The sequence below is a fragment of the Zonotrichia albicollis genome, chromosome 10, assembly GCF_047830755.1.
Source record: "Zonotrichia albicollis isolate bZonAlb1 chromosome 10, bZonAlb1.hap1, whole genome shotgun sequence".
Taxonomy (NCBI): Eukaryota; Metazoa; Chordata; class Aves; order Passeriformes; family Passerellidae; genus Zonotrichia; species Zonotrichia albicollis.
The window spans coordinates 6,736,998-6,752,933 of NC_133828.1; the positions used below are offsets into that span (position 1 = coordinate 6,736,998).

Here is a 15,936-nt window from a genome sequence, read left to right on the forward strand (position 1 = left end):
TCCCTGCCCGCTGGGCCAGGGCAGCAGGAAGGGAAGAAAAAAAGCAGGAAAACTTGGTGCTTTCACCTGGTGCCTGTCAATTCCAGGCATATTGGACACCACTCAATGTGAAAGTAAAGGATGGAGGAGAATGCCTTGACTAATATCCATTGTGGAACACCATATGGCTGCCCTGGACTCAGGTTCACACTGGGCTTCCAGAAACTTCCCCAAACATATTTTAATCGTTTATTGTTTCTTCTTTGGGTAATTGTAGATTCTTTTTTGAGAGAAGGATGGATTATTTCTTTTAAAACAAACCTCACAAACTACTTGTCTGCATTTTTCCAAGTATTATCTTACAAAAAATGGAATTTACTCACAAGTGTTGTAAAAATTACCAAGTTAGTTCTACAATCTCTCGCTTACTATTTTGCAGTTAAGTCTCTGTTCATTATATGGCAAGTGCACTGTGACACGAACAAACACTGCTGCGGGAGGCTGCTGCTGCTGGCACTTCTGAAAGGGTTTCAAAACTGAGAAAGAGCCCTTAACTGCTATAATTACAGCAAAATTCCCAGTTTAGGCAGAGATTAATGACTTTGCAGGTGGCAGAGCAATTGTAAGCAATTTTTCATAGATGTTGAAGCGGTTCCTGCTGGCAGGCGCCGTGTGCCAGCAGCTGCCATTCGGGAATGGCTGTCAGCCATGGCACCGCTTGGCAAATGTTGCCTTCAACCATCCTGCAGTGGAGCCAATGAGGAGCCGAGTGTCCAGACTGTGTCCAGACCCTCACCTGGTGTAGTTTACACCCTTTCCACCTGGGCCAGTTCTTCAGAAGCTGGAAATGCTCCATGATGTGAGTCTCCTCTGTGAGCAGCTGCCCAAGTGCCTCCTGCTCACATTGTGGGGATTCCCTGGCTTGGGCATCCTCAGCAGTGCCCTGGGCACACCACAGTCATTTTAACTCCAGCTATCATAGCTGATTTCTTCGTGGGGAAAGCAGTGTTGTGTGGAAGCTTCACTGCAGCTGCTGTGCTGAAGCTGCCCATAGCTTAGACCTCCAGGCCTATGGTTCTGGCATCCCCAGCATAAGGAGGACATGAAATTGTTGGAGCAATTGTACAAGAGGGCCATAAAGTTGCTAAAAAGAATGGAGCTCCTCACCTGCAAAGACGGGCTGAGAAAATTGGGTATGTTGAGCCTGGAGAAAAGAAGGTTGTGTGGAGAACTCGTAGCAACCTTCCAGTATTTTAAGGGGCTACAGGGAAGACTCTTTGTCAAGAACTGTAGTGAGAGGACAAGGGGAATGGACACACATTGGGAAAGTGTGATACTAGGAAGAAATTCTTCATTGTGAGCATGATGAGACAGTGGAACAGGTTGCTCAGGGGGGTGGTGGATTCCCTATCCCTGACAGGGTTCAAGACCAGGTTGGATATAAGGCCCTGAGCTCCACGGTCGAGTGGAACGTGGGTTGCGACAAGATGATCTTTAAGGTACCTTACAACCTCTTAGCATTCTATGCTCTGTTTCTCAGTGGGAAATTTTGTGCTGCTCTGGCACAGCTCTACCGGTCCGCAGCACTGAGCGGGTCGCTGACAAGCCCAGGACCGGCCCCGTTCTCTGTCCCTGACGGCGCAGCTCGGGGCGGGGCTGGTGGCGGTCACTGCCCCGGCCGCCTCCTCAGAGCCCGCCCTCGGCCCTGCCCGCCCCTCGGCTTTGGCGCGAAAACGGCCGCGGCGGGCGGGGCTCTGCGGCGCAGCGGCTGCCGATTGGCCGGCGCGGCGGGCGCGCGGCCCACGTGGTACGCGGCGTGGCGCGAACTGCTGTGGGGTCGGGCTGGGGCAGCGGCAGCGATCGGGATGGATCTGGCAGTGGCGGCCGTGGGGGGCGCGGGCGCGGCGCCGCAGCACCAGCAGGTCCGCGATGAGGTGGCCGAGAAGTGCCAGAAGTTGTTCTTGGACTTCCTAGAGGAGTGAGTGCCGGGGGCCGGGCCTGGCGGCGCGCGGACGGGGTCGGCAGCGGGTGGCGGGCCGGCAGCGCCTCACGGAGGGGCCGCCATTTGGCGAGATCCTGTCAGGGCCTGGTGCCCCCTGCCCTTGGCGTTCCGCTGGAAAAGCTCGGCTGTGGTCCCAGGCCTGCCTGGAGGAACCTGTAGGAAGGCATCCGGTTCTCTCTTGGCAGGCAAAACCCTTCTCGGAGAGTTTCCGCCGAAACGCTGCCCAGAGAATCTGGGATGTCCTGGAAGTGTCTGAGGTTGAATGTGGCTTTGGGCATCCTTGTCTAGTGGAAGGTGTCCCTGCCATGGCAGGGGATTGAAACGAGATGATCTTAAAATCCCTTCTTAAAAACCAAACCGTTCTATAATTATGTGATTTTTTTTTAAGGTGCGTTTGGTCCATTTTAACAAAGTTTTGTCACCACTGTTGTAAGAACGCGTTCCATGGCCTGTGTGTTAGACATTAATACATCTGGCTCCCTGTGTTTTGCTTCCTGAGAGGCCCATCCGCATCAAATAAGGAAACCATTAACATCACCCGGATTTGAAAACAAAACCGTGTTTGCTGGTGCAGAGTCATTGTTAAACCTTAGATAATTTTTTTCTGGTCCTGCGACAACTCTACTGCTGTATGAAAGTAAATCTGGTGTATCTGTGCTAGGGTGTGAATAGACCAGATGTAGCAAGGGGGTAGAAAAAGAAATTCTGTTGGAAAAGGGCTTTGCAAGGGACTGTGGAATGCTGAATGTGAGTGATCCTTTCCTCTGTCTTTTCTCCTGAACTCAGACGTACTGAGTTGCTGCCCGGTGTGTGACTGTGAAACGTTTTCCTGAATCACTTTCAGGTTCCAGAACAGCGATGGGGAGGTCAAGTACCTGCGAGATGCTGAGGAGCTGATCCGGCCGGAGCGGAACACGCTGATCGTCAGCTTTGCGGATTTGGAGCAGTTCAATCAGCAGCTCTCTACCACTATTCAGGAGGAATTTTACAGGTAAAATGTAGAGTGGTTTTTTTTTCAGGTGAAGCTGAGCTCTGCTGGAGTCTCAGGCCCATAATGTCTTGCTTTTATGTAAAAAAAATAAGAGGCTTATCTTCTTTCTGCATCCTGAAAACTCTAATAGTTAAGACTTTATTTTTTAACTGACGAAAACATTTCTCAGTGGATTCCTCTCTGGAAACCATGAGTTAACCAGATAATTGCATTTATTGTGGTAAAGAAGTAGGTGGTCAGTATGAGAATACAGAATTAACTCTAAAATTTCATGCTCTGATGGTATTTTATTGAGTTGGTCACTGATTTTGAAGATATATTTCTTAACATAAGGATAAAAGTGTCATAAAATGAGACTTTGAAAAGTTTATTTTCAAACAATAGCATAAATAACATTATTATGTAGTGATCTCACAGTTAGCATATTTAGAGTGTTTTTTTGGGTTATACAACATAGGATTAAAAGTCAGAACCTGGAAATCTGTTACAAGCCTTTAATCTAAAGCAGAGAAGGCATTTTGATAGCTTCTCTAACATTTGAACTTTTTTCCCCATATTTCAGGGTTTATCCATACCTGTGTCGAGCAACAAAGGCTTTTGCCAGAGACCACGGAAATGTTCCTGCAAACAAGGATTTTTATGTTGCATTCCAGGACCTGCCTACCAGACACAAGTAAGATGATTCTTAATTCCAGAAACTTGTGCTGTTTCACTACCAGGGCAAAATGTGTCAAAGCATGCTGAAAATGTTTTGGTTATGTAGTGTGAAATGTGCAGTTGGCCTATACAGTTGTAACAAAGTTTCCCGATCTTGTGCAGGACATTTTTTGACACAGTTTTTCATTTGTAAATCTCACTCAGATACATAAATTCATCATGTTTCACAAACAAGTGTAACCTCTCTAGTTAAAAGAAAATTTAGCGTGTGTTGCTTTTGAAGTGATTTAACTTTTGCATTCGTTTGACCTTTAGTGTTAATCTAAAAGTTTATGTAAAATCATAAAATGAAAATATATTGCAGTAAGTTTGTTTCTTTTGTTTCTTACAGCAGTTGTTTAGTCAGAGTGACACTGTATTGTATCTTAGCACCCTGGGCCTAAAATTGTCAACTCAGTCATTTAATCCTTGTGAATTTCTGCTTTAAACAGAATTCGAGAACTGACTTCGGCAAAGATTGGCTCCCTGCTGCGCATCAGTGGGCAGGTGGTTCGTACCCACCCCGTCCATCCCGAGCTGGTCAGTGGAACCTTCCTGTGCCTCGACTGCCAGACAGTGATCAAAGATGTGGAGCAGCAGTTCAAATACACCCAACCAAACATCTGCAGAAACCCAGTCTGTGCCAACAGAAGGAGATTCCTGCTGGACACAAACAAATCAAGATTTGTTGATTTCCAAAAGGTACAGGGTGATGTTGGGGGGTGATGACATCCAGTAATGTTCCTGTGGTAATTGGAAGGTGTTATTTGTACTTCTATTCATTGAAGATGGGTAATTGTTCTGTCAATGTCAAGAAAAAAACCTAAGGAAAAGGCACTGCAATTTATGCAAAAGGTTTCTTCCTATCTCTGGAAGACTTAGATTTAAGAACAAGAAATTATTAGTTTTTTGTGTGTCATTTATTGTCTAAGTAAGCCACTGAAACCTCACATATTCAAGCCAGAGTTAGTCTCATGTTGCCAGCACACCAGGTGTAGGTGCTTTATACAAGTATGAAAAGAGGTGCTTGTGGGAATCTGCAGTGTCTTGCTCTTACAGGTTGTTTTACTCTCATAAATGCTCAGCACTTCACATCCCACAACTGTATTTTATGTCAGTCACATTAACTGAAATTTTCAGTTTACCTTTCAGAATTGTCACTGTGGCCCTTGTGCATCCTCTAAGCTGCTCCACGGCTCCTTAGATGCTGACTAGTGAGAGGATTTTTGATTGTGTGTTGTAGTGTGAGAGGGATTGACATGGATAGCAGCAGTCAGATGCTGTTTAGCACACGTGCCAGCAGTGTAGCTTTGGAAGCAGTTGCAGCCCTGGTGAGGTGCTCAGTGTTGAAGTTTCTCTCGTGCCAGGTGCGCATCCAGGAGACGCAGGGGGAGCTGCCGCGTGGCAGCATCCCGCGCAGCCTGGAGGTGATCCTGCGCGCAGAGGCCGTGGAATCCGCCCAGGCCGGTGACAAATGTGACTTCACCGGCTCACTGATCGTCGTGCCTGACGTGTCCCAGCTCGCCACACCAGGTTTGCTGCTGCTCACGGCCTCCATGGGGTGTCCTTCCCGTGCTGGGAGCCGCTGTCCTGACTCCCGTTTCCCTGGCAGGGTTGCGTGCAGAAACCGGCTCGCGGGTGACGGGGACAGAGGGCTACGAAACCGAAGGCATCCGGGGGCTGCGCGCCCTCGGCGTCCGGGAGCTCTCCTACAAACTCGTCTTTCTGGCTTGTTACGTGGCACCCACAAACCCACGGGTGAGTCTGCACACACAGGAGATTGAATGGTGTTGGTGATTTCTGTTCTGTATGGTTTTCCCTCAAATTAGGGAGCAGGAATGGGTAAAGCTTTAAGAGTGTGTGTGTGCCACCTTTCTGTGTTGGCCTGACTGTCTTTATATTCTCATTGAATCTACATAGCAAGGTTATTTTCTTGTCTTTGTTGCTCGTAGCATTTTTCACAGAAATGATTATTTGCCTGTGTTACAGTTTGTTCTAAACAGCTAACTGGCACATGTATTTCCATTCAGCTTTCATCCATTTCTGCAGCATTTCCTTTTCTTCCAGGAAATCCTATTGCTGCATTTTGTCACAGGAAAGACAGGGATCTTTTTTGTTCCCTCTGGTTTATCAAGGGACATCTTGGGATGTTACTGCAATGTGATTAATACTAACTTCATCTGGGTTTTGGCATGGTATGGTACTGTAACCTGTCATTCTTCTAACTGCATCACCATCACATAGGATAGGAAGAGCATCTAGTATGTTCTGGGACTGGAAGTTTCTGGCCCCCATTTCAGAGCATCAAGTTTCATTTAATGTAAGAATGTTTACAAAGACAGTTGAAAGTTCCAGTTAATGTAAGAATGCTTACAAAGACAGTTTTAGTCAAAGGAAGTCATATTGGTTTTACTCTTTTTTTAATCTCTGTACAAGCAACTCAGTTGGGATTTTCTCACTAACTAAAGTTACACCATTGATTTTGCCTGCTAGGAAATTGGATATTGGTTTTTAAAGGTATAAGGTAATGAGGTTACTCAGCCTAAGGGCAGCTTTTCAGAATGTATTCCTCCCATCTAGATTTCAGAGCAAGTTTTTTGACCTGTCTGCACTGCTCACATTCATTAGTGACTGTGTTACTACTTTTAATGCTGTTTTATTTCCTTCTTTTAGTTTGGTGGAAAAGAGCTCAGAGATGAAGAACAGACTGCAGAAAGCATTAAAAACCAAATGTCTGTGAAAGAGTGGGAAAAGGTTTTTGAAATGAGCCAAGATAAGAACCTTTACCATAATCTGTGCACCAGCCTCTTCCCTACTATCCATGGTAAGAATCCATTTGTGGCCTTGGAGAGGGAAGATTTCACTTGTGTAAATATTAATTGATTCCTTTTGCCGTCTCTGTAGTTTTTCGGAAAGGTTGAAAGCCCTGTGCCAGCTACCACAGACTTTCCCCCTCAGCACTGGTTCTGCTAGAAGAGGAAAATCTATTTTTTGAGTATTTGTAGTGTTTAATCATTAAGACCTGCAAGCCCAATCTAAAAGGTTGGGTTTGATGTCAGGTGTTCTGCTACTGATCCCTACAGGTTTTAGTGGATGCTTAGCAAATAGGTGAATTCTGAGCAGAAGTGTCCAAATGCTCTAAAATGCTAGTGGTATGAAGCTTTTTTTTTTAATAGGAAAATTATGGTGGGTTTTTTTTGGATGTTTAGTTTAATTTAATGTTTTTTCTGGGGCAGGTAATGATGAAGTAAAACGCGGGGTCCTGCTGATGCTCTTTGGAGGAGTTCCCAAGACCACTTCAGAGGGCACTTCATTGCGTGGGGACATCAATGTCTGTGTTGTTGGTGATCCAAGCACAGCCAAGAGTCAGTTCCTAAAGTAAGATTAAGACCCAGCCTTTAACTATTGTCCAATGTGCACTGTACCTTTTTCTGTGTTAATTGTAGGAAAGGGAAGTAAAATATTTGAAAATATTTCTCAGAGATTGTGTGGATGTGAGTGAAGTATTTAACCAGGGCTAAAACACACTCAACATAGAAATTTCCAAATATTTTCAAAGGATGTTGACTATTAAAAATACAGATTAATTGCACATTTAAAAATACCAGAGATAGATGAAATACTGGAGATTTTATTCCTCTTTCCCACAGGCACGTGGATGAGTTCAGTCCCCGTGCTGTGTACACCAGCGGCAAAGCCTCCAGCGCTGCGGGTCTGACAGCGGCTGTGGTGAAGGATGAGGAGTCCCACGAATTTGTCATTGAGGCTGGAGCACTGATGCTGGCAGATAACGTGAGTCTTGGAAGGGGACAGGTTCCTGCATCCCTAAAATGAGTTTGATTGATGACAGAGAGCCCTGAATTGTTTTAGTGATGCTTTTTTCATAAGTGATTGATTCTGGGTCGCTTATTTTCATTTTTCTGCTGCAGGGTGTTTGTTGCATTGATGAATTTGACAAGATGGAGGTGCGGGATCAAGTAGCCATTCATGAGGCCATGGAACAGCAGACAATATCCATTACTAAAGCTGGAGTGAAGGTAGCTTACACTACTCCTCTGTGTAGTCTGTAGCATCACCTGACTGTTTGTTATGTGTACTGATGTGGCTTCACCTGCCAAATCTTCCTGTCACCTCTGCAGCTGCCTCATTGTGGCAGGACAGAGATCACTTGTTGCAAAGTTTTTGTGGCACATACCCAAAGAAGGCCAGAAACGTTACTGAGAGTTAAAAAGAGATAGTAGTGGACAAGAAACAGAAAATGGGAAAAGCCTAATCTCAAAGTAGCCCCAGAAAAGGTTACAGAATGGTCTGTGTTTGTAGAAAAACAGGATTTTGTGAAAAGGAATTTTAAGGGCTTGTTTCAGTATTATTGGGAGGATTCTAGCAATGTTTCAATATTGACTATCAAAACTGTTTCTCGGGGCAGAGACCCGGTTAGAAAGTTGGTGGAGTTTGGGTGCTTTTGAGGGGTGATTGTTGTAATACCTGCATTGTACTCCAACCTAAAGGTGTTATGCTAATTTGGGTTGCCATGAGTTGCTTCAGGAAGTGGTCACAGATAGAGATTTTTTAAAATTTATTTTTCCCCACTGTCAGGCTACTCTGAATGCCAGGACCTCCATTTTGGCTGCAGCAAACCCAGTTGGTGGCCGCTATGACAGATCCAAGTCACTGAAACAAAATATCAACCTGTCAGCTCCCATCATGTCCCGCTTTGATCTCTTCTTCATCCTCGTGGATGAGTGTAATGAGGTAATTTTAAGGAATTGTAGACTATTTTGTGTCTGAAAAGATCTCTGGAGGTGTCTAATCTAACCTTGCACTCAGATCATTGAGAACAGTTTGCCAAGACTTGACCTGGTGACTTTTGGGTACCTCCAAGGATGGAGATTCTGCAGTCTCTCCAGGCCCCTGCAATGTGTGACAACTCTCATGTGTTCAAAAAAGAATAACTTTTATATCTAATCAGAATTTCTCATGGTTCAGTTCATATGGGTTGCCTCTTATCCAAGGACTGTTTGGCTTCATCACATCTATGCTGGCCAGTAAAGCAGTTGCTTTCCTTTCAAGCTGAACAGACCTTGCTCTTCTAGCCTCTCATACCTCATGTTCTCCTGCCCTCTGACCATCTTGGTGGCCCTCTGCAATTTTGACTGAAGCAAATCTCATGAGAGTGTCTTGCTCCTGCTTTTATGCTCTATCTGTGCAGCTAAAAGCTGGCAGTACAAATTTGAACATACTCTGCTGAATACAAGGATACTGCCTTTTCATCCTGTAATGGTTTGACCTGCAGACTTAACACCATTAGTCATTTTTACAAATGGCTGGTCACTAAGGCTGAGACTGCTGCCACCTGTCTATGTGGTATTTGCCTTGGGAATGCATGAGATCCAGAGATTAATGTTGGTTCAGCCACTGTTCTGCTCAGAGTGATTATCTAATTGAGAAGGGACTGGTGAGAGAGACAGAGCAAGCTGAAAAGGAAGGAAGTTCCCACGCTGCAAAGTGCTGCTTTCTGCCTGTTCTCTGGCTAACTTGTAACCCAGGAGAGTTCCCAGAAGAGGTTATAAATCCTAAAACTGCCTTTTATCCCTCCTCTGCTGTGTTTCCTTGTATTAAAACCCCCAGGGCATTCTCCTGGACCTCCTGGCAGAGAGTTTGGCTACTGCAAAGGGTAGCTGTGCCATGAGGATCACTGCTAAACAGGGGGAATGGGAAGGAAGAATAGCAGTGTTGTTTTGCTCTTTGGCTGGTGCTGTGCATGTGATGCTGACGCAGCCCCCGTGTCCCAGGTGATAGATTACGCCATTGCCCGGCGCATCGTGGATCTGCACTCCAGAGTGGAGGAGTCTGTTGACCGTGTCTATTCCTTGGATGATATCAGAAGATATCTACTGTTTGCAAGACAGTTTAAACCAAAGGTAATTTTAATTTGTTAAACTGTGGAACAGTTGTTCTGTCTGAGGAGGTCCAAAGGAACAATCACTCTGCAGTAGGTTTTTCTCCAGCAAACACCAAGACACTTGGTGTAGTAGTGTTTTCTCAAGGAAGGAGCCATAAACTCAGGTTATTACTTAAAAACAGAGTGTGTTTTGGAACCTGGTGCTCCTAAACACCAGAAAGCCCAGCTGAGACTGTTATAGTCCATGGCAGTCCTTAACCTTTGTCCAGAACAATTGAGGGATGAATTCATGGCCTTCTCTTACTTCACAGGTATGGGTTATTCAACATGGCTGCTGCAGATTTTTTTGTACTTTATTGACTTAGTACTTAATCAGTTTGTGTGTCTTTATTTTAAAAGGCTGTTGTGCCTCTCTTTCTTTGCTTTTTGGTAAAAGAACATGGGAAACTGGTCTAACTACCTTTTTTTTTTTTTTTGGAGTCTATCCAAGTAGCAGCTTGGAAGGGCTGTGTGTTGGATTTTTCATAAGTCTAAACAGAACAGTCTAGTAGGGACAGACCTGAATTATGTCTGGAAACAAGTCAGTAGAAGAAAGAAATTATTAAAAAATCTGCTATAAAATAATTATTGCAGCTAAGTATTACCGTAATGTCATTGTCATTGATAGGTTTAATCATTATTACAACCTAATTTCAACATAATGTGGTTGCCATTATACTTCCATAGAGTATGTGTATAGCATAGAATATTGCAGATAAAAGCAGCAGCAAAGGCTGTACACTGCCAATCTAATGCAAGAAGAAAAAGCTTGAATACTCTGACCACTGGAACTCCTGGCACTGTGTTTGATGGCACACAGATATCCAAGGAGTCTGAGGACTTCATAGTGGAGCAGTACAAGCGGCTGCGGCAGCGCGATGGCTCCGGAGTGGCCAAGTCGTCCTGGAGGATCACAGTGAGGCAGCTGGAGAGCATGATCCGCCTCTCTGAGGCCATGGCCCGCATGCACTGCTGTGATGAGGTACCAGGGAGTGATGGGGGTCTGGGTCAATGGTCCTGGAATTGGCTGGGAGTTGTGCATTTGCTGTTTGTCACATTGGATGTAGTCCTGTGGGTGAGGAGAAGAGCTTGAGTTGTGGTCATGCTCAGAGTCTGTATACCAGAAACACTGTTTTTAAGGATGACTTGTAAAACTGTCAGCTGGTCCAAACTGAGAGTTTGCGTGATTTTGTATCACAGCTGTGTCAGCACTCAGCCTCTTACCCATCAAATCATGACAGTCACCAACTACTGTCAGCAGGGCTGTTGGAAGTTTCTTTCCTGATCTTTCACAGTTTGTAATCTCTTGTCTCTCTTCCGTTTGCAATCTGAAGCCAAAGTTCACTGAAAGCCAAAGTTCACTGAAGTATCTGACCTCCCCAAGAGTAGCTGTAGTGTGATCTGAGCTCCTGCTCACATCAGCCACTGCTGAAAAGCACATTGTTCTGGCTGTTAACTGTAGTGTGATTACTGCCCTCTAGTCCTTGCTTTCAAACCCAGCAGGCCTTTTGAAATGTTGATTAGAGGCTATGTGACACATGCAGGGATGGAACCTTGCTCAGTGGTTATGTGAGGGCACTCTTTGGATTCTTTTAAATAAAATTCAGCTTATAAAGAAACAGATAGCTTTTAGGTTATGGCTCGGCTACAGATGATTTTTCCAGTTTTTGCTTTTCAGTTCTGGAGGAGAGTATCATTAATTACATCTCTCTTTCTTTCATATTGTCGCTGTTCAGACCCATTTCTTTCATGTTTCTTCCTCCACTGATTTTTCTCCCAAATGTTTTTGGCTTAGTAAAAATTTTACCGACTCCATGATTGCTAAATCCTGAAAGATTAATCAGGCTGCTTTTCCCTTCATAACCCTGCATGACCTTGGAGTACTTGTAGTGGGATATAATTTAACTTGCAGAGTATTTACTGCTTAGGATTAATCAGCTGAGATGTGTAGAAAATCCCTTTGTCAGAGTCAGAGATGAGTCTCTGGAGCTGTTTGCAAACTAGAAGCACCCCTGTGCCTATTTAATATATGTTTTTTTCAAATCTTCCTTAGGTTCACCCAAAACATGTGAAGGAAGCTTTCAGGCTTTTAAATAAGTCCATCATTAGAGTTGAGACTCCTGATGTCAATTTAGACCAAGATGATGACCAGCAAATGGAGGATCAAGAGGACCAAGATGGAGTCAATGGTAAATTACTCAGAGAAATTTTTCAAAGAGGAAAGTCCTTCCAATCTTTACAGCTTACCTTGACTGAGCATGTGCTTCTCTTCAGTTTCTCATCTAATGAGCTCTAGAAATCTGGGCTCCTGTTCTTAACTCTCTTGCTTCTTCAGCCTCTTTCAGCACTTAACGTGGTTGGTCAGCAAAGGCTTTTCAGTGGCTCAGAGTATTAAATAGCTAAAAGATGTTTTAGATACAGCTTTAAACACGGGCATGTGTCCAAACAGGTGAGGCAGAAGCTCCAGCTGGGGTCAATGGCCTTGTGAATGGGATCAATGGCCATTCTGAGGATGTGAGCAAGGATGCTGCACCCAAAGCTTCTCTCAGGCTGGGCTTCTCTGAGTACCGACGCATTTCTAATCTCCTGGTGCTGCACCTCAGGAAAGCAGAGGAAGGTAAGAATTTCTTTATTGCAAAAAGGGGCAGACCCTGACTTCAGGGGGCAATTGTTACTGCACCTCTGCTGTTGTACGTGTGATTTTCACTCCTGTTGAGACAACAAACTTGTCAGGTCAGGTGTAGACCTATGCTCATATGACAGTACTACATCTGGTGATGGAAATAGGACTTCCTGGAGTTTCTAGCTCTGTTACTGTAGCCATTTATCAAAACCAATGGAGCTGAGCAGCATGTCAGCAGAGGAGAGCCAGAAGAGGCTCATGGTAGCAATGAGCCACAAGAGGATTTGTAGTGCACAATGGTGTAAGCAAGCTAGAAGAGTCTGGAGCAAAAGCTTTAATGCATGCCAACAACCACAGCCTGTCTTAAGTAGCTGGATTAGTTCTTCGGAAGCTAAGATATTTCAGTTGCCATGAGGCTGCTCCTGCAGTGAAATGCAGTAATTGTCTCATGGCAGATACTAGAGCTACAAAGCTTTTGGAAGGGTGTGGAGATCAGTGTCTGTTCAGATGCTGAGTGCATGTAAGAAGGATGACTCCTGGCTTTGTGTGACAGTGCTTTTTCTTTAGCCCTTACTTAGATGAAAGGTGTGTTAGTCCTTGTGACTAGTTTTTCTTGAAGCTGAAGGCTGATGGGGTTTGGAAGCCACTTGAAAGCATAGAACTGAAAGCTTCCATTCTCAATTATCTCCACTTAAACCATGACACAGCACCCTCCTGTGCAAAATATGGTGCTTTAAGAAAAAATCCCTTAAGTCTGACCTTTCCTAAACATTGCTAAAAGTATGTTTCTCTCTTCAGCATTGTGAATGTTAATGTGTAAATCCTTTTCTCCTGTGGTTTGAGTGGTAGTTTACTGCTGCTGTGTTCATGCAAATTATTCTCTCTGCAGAAGAGGACGATGCAGCACTAAAGAGGAGTGAACTTATTAATTGGTATCTAAAGGAAATTGAATCTGAAATCGAATCTGAAGAAGAACTAATTAATAAAAAGAAGATCATAGAGAGAGTCATTCACCGACTTACACATTATGTATGTATAGAGATGTGTGGGTTGTGAAAAAGGGTTTTTTGACTTGTATAGGGTTTAACTTATATATTAAAATGTTTCCTTTTTAATAGAATACATTCCTGTTTGGGGAAGTCTGTTTTGCTCTTCCATTGATTGATGCAGTATAAATGTCTTCTTTGTTTAACACCTGCTACAGTAATTACAGGAAAAAAAACCCCACTGAAATAAATTAGAGATGTGTATAAGTAAAAGTTCCAAGTGCTATACTGTGTCACTATAGAAGTGTGATATTTTGTTTTTCTACAGCCATTATACATTAGCATACAAAAATACAATTAACACTTGGATTCAATGGATAGCCTAAAGTCAGAGGGGTACGAGGGCATTTTGGAGGAAAAAGAATGACAAAATAAACTCCTTTTCACTTTTAAAGACACAACACCATTACAGTGGAAAGCATTAGGCTGGAAAGATCCCAGAAAGGATACAACATAGAAGTGATTTCCCCTGAATGCTGTTTTTAAGAATCTCTTAGAGGGTCCTTAGAGGTCCTACCAATATAAAAATGCTTTCTAAAGAGTACAAACAAACCCCTCTGTCCTTGTTTAACACAGCTCTTGTGTGTTGCAGGACCACATTCTGATCGAACTGTCCCAGTCAGGACTGAGAGGATCCAGAGAAGAGGAGACTTTTGATGATGATCCATACCTGGTTGTCAACCCCAACTATCTGCTGGAGGACTGAGGGCTGAGCTCTAACCATTGTAGAGCTCCCTGGTTACAAGCTGGGAAATGCATTCTTTCCTTGCAGGGCTTGCTGTGTGGCTCATTGCTTGAATTCCTCTGCCTGTGCCAGAGTGTGGTCAGTAATGTGGGATTTCTCATTTACACTGAGCACACCTGGAAAGCTTTTAAAGGCATCCCACACATGTATTAGTTCCACTGTTAGCTCTGAATTTCAGTGCCATCATCTGGATGCAGAGGAGAATCATCCAATAGCTATTTTCATCATCAAGCTATGTAGATGTTTCTATTTTAAATAAGATTGATTTTACATTGTTCTTCTGTAGTAGACATTTTATGCTATAGGTTTTTACTGTTTTTCTTATTAACATAAATAAAAGCTCATTAAATGTCTGGGGGTGGGTTTGTTGTTACTCACATGTGAGATTGCTGTTTTCTATGCCTGTCATTTGAGGCTGAAAAACTAGGGATCTAAATGTTTAATGTCTTAAGGAAGACCAAATTTCCTGGATGAGTGATGCTCTTTTTTAAGAAGTTTTTTTAACTTCCTGTAATAGACAATGAGAAACTGATTGCTTCTCTTTCTTTTTGGATGGACTAAAGATGTGCAGGCTCCTGTTGCTTCTATCAAGTAGAAAACAGCAAATAGCCAAGCCCAAAGCAAGGCTTTAAGTCAGCAGGGCAGAAACCCCTACCTTGATGAGTGTCTTGACTTGTAAGTGAACTAAAACCTGCCACCATTTGTGAGGGGTTTTTTAGACTATATTTGTAAATCTATTTGAAGATCTTTCTATAAGAAAACTTTGCTTGAATTTCTACTCTCAATTTTTTTACTGTAAACTACAGGATTATTAAATTATCTATTAAGAATTTAAAATACCTGAATATTTGTCTTGTTTCCTGGATACTAGCACTTCAGAAACATTTGTAATGCATGAAAGAGATCAAAGTTACATATTTTATTTAGAAATAGTGTGAAATAACTGTTTCTGAGGGAGGCTCAGAAATGGAGCTGGTTTGTAAGACAGTATTCTTTTCTTCTTAATCTCTCCCAGCTTTCAAGAGTTACACTTGGTCTAACTAAGCATGTCATTCAAAATAACAGTTCTATTTAAGGAGTAGAGGGAATAATAAATATTTGTCATCAGCACTACCCCATCACTGGGCACTACTGCAGTAACTTCTCCACTCATTTCTTTCATAAACCACATTTTGGCAAATTCTACATTTCATTAAAAATAGCACCCACCTGCAACAATACTTTCATGTTATTCTATATTGCTCCTTTACTTTCAAAATAACAATAGGAAGATGTTTGGCCTTCATTATGTTTCCCCCTCCCCTCTCTCATTCTTAGTTTGAAAATAAATACTCTTCATGTAGGAGAAAGAAGCAGAAGAAAATACTTTCTGTAGGCTGAGAGGTGTTTTCTCTGAGTTAATGCAACTCTACTGAAAAGTAAGCACCAGGTGGTGCTGTAAAGTTCATTTTTATCTTGCTATTCAGACGTCAGAGTGGAGGGAACTTGTTCAGAGCACTCAGCACAATGTTCTAGTGAGTTCTCTAGGACGTCATGAAAAATAATCTGGGAGTCAAATAGAGTCCAAGTGCACAAATTACAATCCCTGTATAAAGTTTGAGTGACAGCAAATGTTGAGGGATGTCTTCAGTTGTAACTTAAAAATAATATTGCTTGAGAGCAATAACTTGCCTAGATGACTGAAGATAAGCTTTAGACAAAATTTTGGTTTTTAAAAGAAATTAACTCTGAGATAGAACCAACATTTCATAGGTATGGTGAATTTTGTGTTTAATTGCTTTAAATTGTTCTCGCTCCTTCAGTTCTGTAGGAGAATACAGTTCACTGCCAGAGATTTTATATTGGTTATAATAGGTACCAGCCTACAGCATGTACTGGAATGTAGAAGAGCTGAGCTAGACATGGAAAAGCAA

General features: G+C 43.2%; 1 protein-coding gene across 1 annotated transcript; it reads left to right on the top strand.

Moving 5' to 3' along the window:
- The first annotated feature begins 1,603 nt into the window (after positions 1-1,603).
- On the top strand, positions 1,604-14,840 carry MCM6 (minichromosome maintenance complex component 6). The gene is made up of 17 exons (XM_005487902.3): positions 1,604-1,957; positions 2,826-2,972; positions 3,535-3,645; positions 4,121-4,370; positions 5,036-5,201; positions 5,281-5,426; positions 6,342-6,492; positions 6,905-7,046; positions 7,319-7,460; positions 7,598-7,705; positions 8,265-8,420; positions 9,461-9,589; positions 10,430-10,591; positions 11,663-11,798; positions 12,059-12,226; positions 13,122-13,261; positions 13,871-14,840. Exons 1-17 carry the CDS (start codon positions 1,845-1,847, stop codon positions 13,982-13,984), a joined length of 2,481 nt encoding a protein of 826 aa, XP_005487959.1. The 5' UTR covers positions 1,604-1,844; the 3' UTR covers positions 13,985-14,840.
- The last annotated feature ends 1,096 nt before the right edge of the window (positions 14,841-15,936 follow it).

What these genes read in the sequence shown, in the direction of transcription:
- MCM6 (XM_005487902.3), top strand. Translation starts at nt 1,845, where the DNA reads ATGGATCTGGCAGTGGCGGCCGTGGGGGGCGCGGGCGCGGCGCCGCAG. An exon ending in GACCTGCCTACCAGACACAA is followed by an intron (nt 3,646 to 4,120) that starts GTAAGATGATTC and finishes TGCTTTAAACAG; the next exon opens with AATTCGAGAACTGACTTCGG. An exon ending in GGACCAAGATGGAGTCAATG is followed by an intron (nt 11,799 to 12,058) that starts GTAAATTACTCA and finishes GTGTCCAAACAG; the next exon opens with GTGAGGCAGAAGCTCCAGCT.